The sequence below is a fragment of the Megalobrama amblycephala genome, linkage group LG4 (genome assembly GCF_018812025.1).
Source record: "Megalobrama amblycephala isolate DHTTF-2021 linkage group LG4, ASM1881202v1, whole genome shotgun sequence".
NCBI lineage: Eukaryota > Metazoa > Chordata > Actinopteri > Cypriniformes > Xenocyprididae > Megalobrama > Megalobrama amblycephala.
Genome location: NC_063047.1, coordinates 18899875 through 18908231, shown reverse-complemented (window position 1 = coordinate 18908231; position 8357 = coordinate 18899875). Strand labels below are relative to the sequence as shown.

The following is an 8357-nucleotide window of genomic DNA, read 5'->3' as shown; positions in this document are numbered from 1 at the left end:
TGCTGTTTGTGTATTTGTTTATTCAGAGCTTGAAAGATTTAATGTCTTTTATCTTCAGTTGATTTCATCTAAGACTGTGGCTGGAAGTCATTTGTAGTTATTGTGTTTCTATTCAGTGATTCTGCTTGTTAACAGCAGGTGTTCATCACTAATGCTCAATCATAACTTAATTAATCACTTATTATTTCATTAACTTTAACTCTGCTTCAGTGTTACTTTAACACTATATAGAGAGGGACCATCTGTAATCTGAGCAGAGTTGATTTAACTCTGGGGATTTTGCTGTGTACATGTAATGGCGTTGTGTAATTTAATTACAAAATAAATGTAAATGTAATCCACTGAGAAAAAAAATGTGTCATTAAATTACAGTTACTTATGAAAATGAACGATTACAAAGGGGGTTACATCTGAATATTTTCTGTAAAAAGCTAGGATATGTTGAATAATATTAATTTGCTGCTTTTAATTTGCTGTATTTAACCTCAGAACGATCTTAAAGTAAAAAGAGGTGCTAAAGTCTGATTTTGTTGTGGCTGTGCTTTAAAATTAAATAATTATAATCTTAATTCAAGTGATGAAGGATTTTAGTGTTAAGGTTAACCCTGCCTACATGTTTGAAAATGATTAACAGTTGAAAACATTCCTTAGAAATTTAGAAAAGTAATCAAAAAATAATCAAATGTAATCAGTTACATTACTTTAAGTAACTGAAATAGATACACTACGTATTACATTTTAAATATGGTAACTTGTAATCTGTAACCTTCCCAACACGGCATATGCATGTATAAGTTATAGAATAATTTTACCTTTCAGATTAATCTTTTTTACTGGTTTTCTGCTTTGTCTGTCATCAGTTATTCAATTATTATTATCTAAATTGTCAAAATAAAATTTTAAACACAAGTTTATTTAGTATTTTTACATTATTGACACTTTAAAAATATATAAATATTAATAAGAATTAATTTATCCAGGAAGGGGGCCAACTTACCTCTGTTTTAATACTTGACATTTTGTGCTATAACTAAATTAGCAAATGTGTGTATTTCCTATAATAACACATTGGCTGATGCATCATCATCCTACATATGCTAAACTTATATCTAAATATGTTACAATTTAAAAGAAAATCCACATTGTTCCTAAGGTGGGCATCTTCCCCATCCTACCCTATTTTGTTTTTTTCTATTTTGGTAGTACTTTACATTATTGAGTCATGTTGTCTCAAAAAGGCAAGTTGTGTTAAATGAATCTTTTTACTTGGCAATAATGTTGTTTTATTGTCTATATAGTAATAATGTTAATGTTCATTGTGTAAGTGATTAATGTTTGTTAATGTTATTAAAGAAAGTTTATACTAATGTTTTAGGTCAATTCCCGAATATAAGACTTTCATCATCAAAGCCCCATTCAGTCATTTCTATAGAAATGACACAACTAAAGCGACATGTTGTTGAAAGTGAAAGTTTCCCATATTGCGACAACAGAAAATTAAACTTTTTATATCCTGATGTTTGCAGTTTTGTCAGTATTTTTAGTTCTAAACAACAGAAATCATTATTAAAATGATAAACATTATAATAGGTCTAATAAACTGTTGGAATATCACCTCCAAATTTCCTACAGATTTTAATTTAATTTGTAGCAAATAAATTTATATTGAAGTTTGAGACATTTTAATATGCTTTTCACCCCTGAATCTAAATAAAACTACAGTAACATGGCATTTCGTTAGAAACTAGGTTACTAAAGTACACTTTTCGTAAGGCAGAAGCCTACGGAATTTCAGACGTCCACTGACAGTGCGCATGCGCAGTGCAACTTTTCCGCATTGGGCTCCTTCACGCTTCCTCATTGACAGCGCCTAAAGGAAGAAAGCAGCGTTCCCCTGTTTCATTTGCAGTTTTATATCGCTTTTACGTACTTTTGACATTTTAAATAACTCAGAAGATTTCTTTAAAAGTCTTGGAAAGTTCAGAAATGTCAAAGCCTCCCCCCAAACCAGCTAAACCAGGTAAGAGGTGCGCGTGGAGGAAAAAGCCTCGCAAACCTACTAAAGTTTCATTATACATTCACATATTTTTGCATTGTTTCGTTGCCTAATAGCTGTACAAACACGCGGATATTCGATGTCATGCAATGAAATGTATATAAGAGCATGCAATTCCGTGTCTTAGTGAACTTTCTACTGCGGGTGGAGTTTGGCGTTTCTCCAGCGCAGCGCAGCGCAACTTTCTTTGCGCTTTTGGAGCTTTTCAAACGATTGTTCTCGGTTAACATGCGTAAAACGATCAAATCTTGGCTTCAGTGTTCAACAGATAAAATAAAACGATTGAAACGCCTTGCCATAGACGGCAGGATTGGGTTTGGAAAGAGAAATATCACTCAAGCAAGCCACTGGCTGTGTTTCAGAACCTAGTGAGAAGCCTAGCTAGACAGCGCGAGTGGTCAACGTAGACGCACAAACCATTTTTGGAAACCGCATTTCAGTTGCTGTTCGCGCCCTTGATGCCCAAAATGCTGTTTAGTTAGAAATCTCAACGGTTTTAAGTCACTACCCTTGTTCGAGTAACCAGTTACTTCCCTAAATGAAAGAGCAGCTTCACTGTGCTTAGTGTACAAAAAAACACATGACATTTGGACTGGACTGGTTGTGCACAGTCAAAGATATGTGCTGGAGGGACAGGTCAACCAATATTGTTTGTTCACAAATGATTTTTGACACAACTAAATCTTTAGATTACAAAACTAAAGCATAAGGTTCATTATGACTATATTCTTTTTATTATAATAATGCAGTTATTGTATGCAAAATCATTTGAATGGTCCAAGTAGTCGCAAATTGGTTGAAGAACCAATTAAGTTGAAAACAGAATATTTAAATGCTTATTGATCTCTAGTCATACACTAGGATGACCTCTTAGTACAGTTTACTCAGAATGTGGGTCTGCGATGTCCACCAGGCAAATGTTACAATTTGCGTAGGATGGAATGTTTGGAATATTTAACATGTAATGTTTAGAATTGGCCAAGACCAGAGTGTTTCCATTTCACAGTCTGATATGTGTAGGACGTTTGGGAGGAGCCTGTTGGATCCCACTTGGCAGGGCTTATTTGGTTGTTACAGGCCACATGGAAATACCTTTGCAGTCAGGAAATACCCTTTGTTGTGCTTATAATGGTTTGTTTATTTATATATTTTGACCTCAGGCCTTGGGTTCCTGTGGCCTTGAGGCTTACACACTTTTGTCATGTGGTTCGCTACGTTTAGTTCTGATGTGATGGTGTTTTGCATATAGATGGGCTGATAGGTGAAGATAAGGGTTTAACAGGTGAAGTCTGTTTTGCCTCTAAACAGGCAACACTGGACCTAAAAATGTGTATAAAATGCTTTGGATTTCCTGTAAATGATCCTTTGAAACATGTAAGTAACATCCATATGTTTTAAACAGGTCAGGTCAAGGTGTACAGGGCTTTATTCACCTTTGACCCAAGGACGGTGAGTTTCATTCTTACAAGTTCCCTTTTGTTTAGATATTGTTTTAGCTCGACAGGAGTGAGCTCATCATGTATGTTTTCCTCTTTTTCAGCCAGATGAACTGTACTTTGAGGAAGGAGACATTCTGTACATCTCAGATACTGTACGTTTATGATCTCTCTTGGTACTGCTTAGAAGTACTGATACTTCCTCCTGTGATTATGTTGATATTCATGATTTCCATGATTTTCTAGTGATTGCTGGGTTTGTTTTCAGAGTGACAGTAACTGGTGGAAAGGGACATGCAGGGGAAGGACTGGTCTTATTCCCAGTAATTACGGTAAGGAAAGCAAGTGGCAAACTAGAACCTACAAACAATCAAACCTTATAGTACACCTTCAGTGACTTTTTGGCTTTTGTAAAACGTTAACGAAATGTGTATATAAATGTGACGTTTAAAGACTTTTATGATGTCGGGAAAGTTTTATTAGAGATGTAACTGTTACTATTGCGCATATACTTTAGGGTTAGGGAACGAATCCCAGCCTTAATTATAAGCAAACTTTTCTGCATATCTTTTCATGTGCTATTATTGTTTATAAGTGAACAGACTTCTGCTTGGCAGAAAATAAAATGAGTGAAAATAGCATTGCCGTTGGTATACATTAGGGATGCACCAATATGAAAACTTTGGCCTATACCGATAATTCTTTATATTTGAAAGCCGATAACCGATATATTGGCCGATAAATCTAAATCCGCATTTTTATATAATTTTTGAGAGCTTGTTTACAAAAACAAAAGTCTCCCCATTAAAAGCCATGTCCAAAGCACACAATTACAATGTTCTCATTATAGTATTATGTAGCATATATGATAGACTTGTGCTCCACACGTTCAACTTAACTGTATTTTCCTTTTTGAAGTGATTTCAATCATATTTCAAGCAATTCAAAACCATCATGGTGAACATTGCGCATCTGAAGTGTCTGAAGCCATTATTTATCAGCTTTAATATATATCGGCCAAACTTTCTTAATATTTTTATTTTATATATCGGCTGATACCGATATGGTGGCTGATATATCGTGCATCCATAGTATACATACATCTTTCAGAGTGTCATTCTTAAGTTGGTGTGATTTGTCTTTTTCCAGTGGCTGAACAAGCAGAGTCCATAGACAACCCCATGCATGAAGCGGCCAAGCGAGGTACTCAAATTCAGACCCATTTAGCATTTTGTTTGTTTGTAAAAGTGGTGAAACAATCAGATGTTTTGTGGGAATGCAGGTAATCTGAGCTGGCTCAGAGAGTGTTTGGATAATAAGGTTGGCATCAACGGACTGGACAAAGCAGGGAACACCGCTCTCTACTGGGCCTGTCACGGAGGGCATAAAGGTAAAAGATGCACACATCGGTAAAAACACATACTTGGACTGTTTACAATTGCTAATATCTGAGGCGCAGCAGTAGCGCACAAGCTTGCCACCAATAGGAATTCAATTTTGTCTATTAACGGCACAGAAAAAAGCACCATAAATGAATTTTATGCAAACAGATGAGTAAAATAAATCGTTTGTTCTTAGATGTGGTGGAGATTCTGCTGAGTCAGCCAAACTGTGAGCTCAATCAGCAGGTACGTCTAATGTTGGTTAAAATGTTTTTGATGAATCAATGTTCTGGAGATCAAATGCATTTTATGAACATTGAGATGGTGTGTATGCAAAAGTGACAAAGTGATTGCAAAATTATAGATTTTTCAGGAAACGGTTCTTTATATTTGACTCAGTGTATCAAATGACGTGCGTTCATTTCCACAACAGAATAAACTGGGAGACACGGCTCTACATGCAGCTGCCTGGAAGGGTTATTCAGATATAGTTGAGATGTTGCTCAATAAAAGTAAGTAAATACATTTTTCCTCTCATTAAAGGATTAGTTCACGTTCAAATACATTTTTCCTGATAATTTACTCACCCCCATGTCATTCAAGATGTTCATGTCTTTCTTTCTTCAGTCGAAAGGTAATTAAGGTTTTTGATGAAAACATTCCAGGATTATTCTCCTTATAGTGGACTTCAATGGCCTCCAAATGGTTGAAGATCAAAATTATAGTTTCAGTGCAGCTTCAAAGGGCTTTTTAAATGATACCAGATGAGAAATAAGGAGTCTTATCTAGTGAAACGAACGAACACAGCGCCAGTTCCATTTTTTCCGTAAGTAGAATAGGGAAGGCGTAGGACAAACAGCGTAAGCTTTTTGAAGAATAAGAAAGTGCGGTTTTGGCGGAAGCACTTGGTAGGCGATCATTTGTGTTTATAAAGCATATACATTTACTTTTTTTCGAAAATGACCGATGGTTTCTCTAGATAAGACCCTTATTCCTCGTCTGGTATCGTTTAAAGCTCTTTGAAGCTGCACTGAAACTGTCATTTTGACCTTCAAACCGTTTGGGCGGTTCCATTGAAGTCCACTATAAGGAGAATAATCCTGGAATGTTTTCATCAAAAACCTTAATTTCTTTTTGACTGAAGAAAGAAAGACATGAACATCTTGGATGACATGGGGGTGAGTAAATTATCAGGAAAATGTCATTTGAAAGTGAATTTATCCTTTAAACGCATTCATTTTCTTACACACATTCTGTGATACAAGGATGGGGTAAAAATATTGATGAACTAATTAAGTTTCATCTTAAAATATCCAATATTTGTTCTTTGTTACGTTTATTAGTAGTGTTTTAGTAAACGTCAAGGTTTTTTAGGGCTTATATTTAATCCAAAGGGATATTTTCACCAAAAATGAAAATGATCCCATGATTTACTCAGCATCAAGCCTTCCTAGGTGTATATGACTTTCTTCTTTCAGCCGAACACAAAACTTTATAAACTATTATCACTGGCTTCCGACAACAGCCGTACGCGCATTTGCAAGAGAGTCAAGTTCCTGTGGAAGGGTGACCTCTGACCCAACGTATGGCGTAGGAAGCTTAGGTGAGAATCGCCGCCTCTCACAAAAACCATGCAACTCGCTAGTGAATACCAGTGGAAGCCAGTGATTATAGTTTATAAAGTTTTAAATATGGATATTTTTCTTAAAAAAAAAACACATTGCGTCGCTTCAGAAGGCCTTTATTAACCCACTGGAGTCGTATGGATTACTTTTATGATGGATGGATATGCTTTGAAGCTTGGAAGAGCCAGGATATTATTTAATATAACTCTGATTGTGTTTGGCTGAAAGAAGATAGTCATATACACCTAGGATGGCTTGAGGTTGAGTAAATCATGGGATAATTTTCATTTTTGGGTGAACTATTCCTTTAAACCATTAATATTTTAGTAATGCATGGAATTATTCATAAAGAATTTCTTTAATATCAAAGCAAAGTTAATATTGTAACTGGATTATTCTTAATTAAAACTGGAAGCGACCAATGGCAATCTTTATCATGCCAAAACAGAACTTGAAGCTTGACTTTAGCAAAAGTCAAATAAAAGCTAATGTTAAAAATTAACTTCACATGGATTATATGAAAATAGTGAAATCATTTTACACAAAATGGGCCTCATGAAACATGAGCAGGTTCGTAAAATGATTCTTATGCAAAGTCATATTATGCGCGATGTCTTTGTAATAAATCAAGTACCAATGTGTGATATTTTTTTTTATCTGTATCTGCATCTTTTTTCATTGCTTATATCGCGTATTTGTGTTTATATCGTAGATGCCAGGACAGACATCCTCAACAATGAGAAGAAGACAGCTCTGGATATGGCCACCAACGCACAAAGTGCCTCTCTGCTAAAGAGGAAACTGGGAGGAGGTGAGTCAAAAGGCATCTCCTTTCAGTTACCTCCTTCAGATGTCACTTCCTGTGACATTCACATAAATAACTGTGTCTGTTGAATTTACAGTGATTCTGCGCACCCACAGTAATGCCGAGGAGTATCTCGATGATGAAGACTCTGACTGAGAGAAGAGCAGCACTAATGAAGTCCATTCATTCCTACACTCATTCCAGCACAAACCATTATATGTATATAGATCTGATATCTGTGCGAGAAACATTACTTACAAAGGTTGGGAGGATTGCCACTGGTTGCCGCTGTCTGATAGTCTCAGCTTTCTTCTTTATTCCAGTTCATTGTAAAAGTATTGCAGTACTTGTCTGTTCAGTACATGTTTAGGATGGACACAGTGAACATTTGTTCTTCTATTTGCTGCTCCTCTCTTAACTGTATTTATTCTGTAAAATTGTCTTTTTGGTTTTAAAGTGCCTTCTTTAATAGGAAGATCGCCCAGGCAAAACGTCTCAGAGCCCTGGGTCTTTTTATTCCAATAGTTTTATGCACATGTATGTGGGGAAGCGTGTGTGTACACTCCTGAGCATTTTACATTTTTGATTGTGTTTGTGTGTATGTGCATGTGTACGAGATGTTCTTGATGATAGAATTGCATGTAAATCCAAACATTACAACTATGCAAATAAATCAGTGGCATTTGCTTGATATGCAAGACTCAAGCTTGGAGCTTGAATGCATGGGTATTTTAAAGTGTACTCTTTAGGGCCCAAGCGAAAATTCGCGCAGGGCCCTCTTGTTCTTCTAAGGATTATTATTATTTTTTTTTTTTTTTTTTTTTTTTATTTTTTTTCCGTCTTCCGGGGCTTTTTGGGGGCCTTAACATGCTCAAAAACTCTTGAAAATTGGCACACACATTGGAATCCGCGGCCATTAGGACGCCGGAGAGGCTGGTACCCGGGCGTGGCAGGGGGGCTCGACAGCGCCCCCTTGAAAAAAGTCTGAAAATTTGGTCCATATATTAAACACGCTTGCACGTATTAGTATGAAACTCAGTACACATATAGACC

General features: G+C 36.1%; 1 protein-coding gene across 1 annotated transcript; it reads left to right on the top strand.

Annotated features, from left to right (window-relative positions):
- Positions 1–1787: 1787 nt before the first annotated feature.
- Positions 1788–7997, top strand: ostf1 (osteoclast stimulating factor 1). Its single transcript, XM_048188060.1, has 10 exons — positions 1788–2020; positions 3459–3505; positions 3597–3647; positions 3761–3824; positions 4642–4695; positions 4775–4882; positions 5071–5120; positions 5308–5386; positions 7212–7310; positions 7402–7997. Exons 1-10 carry the CDS (start codon positions 1987–1989, stop codon positions 7458–7460), a joined length of 645 nt encoding a protein of 214 aa, XP_048044017.1. The 5' UTR covers positions 1788–1986; the 3' UTR covers positions 7461–7997.
- The last annotated feature ends 360 nt before the right edge of the window (positions 7998–8357 follow it).

Excerpts from the sequence above, each read along its gene's own strand:
- ostf1 (XM_048188060.1), top strand. The coding sequence starts at position 1,987 with ATGTCAAAGCCTCCCCCCAAACCAGCTAAACCAG. Across the intron at positions 3,648-3,760 it reads TTCTGTACATCTCAGATACT|AGTGACAGTAACTGGTGGAA; the intron begins GTACGTTTATGA and ends GTTTGTTTTCAG. Across the intron at positions 7,311-7,401 it reads AAAGAGGAAACTGGGAGGAG|TGATTCTGCGCACCCACAGT; the intron begins GTGAGTCAAAAG and ends TTGAATTTACAG.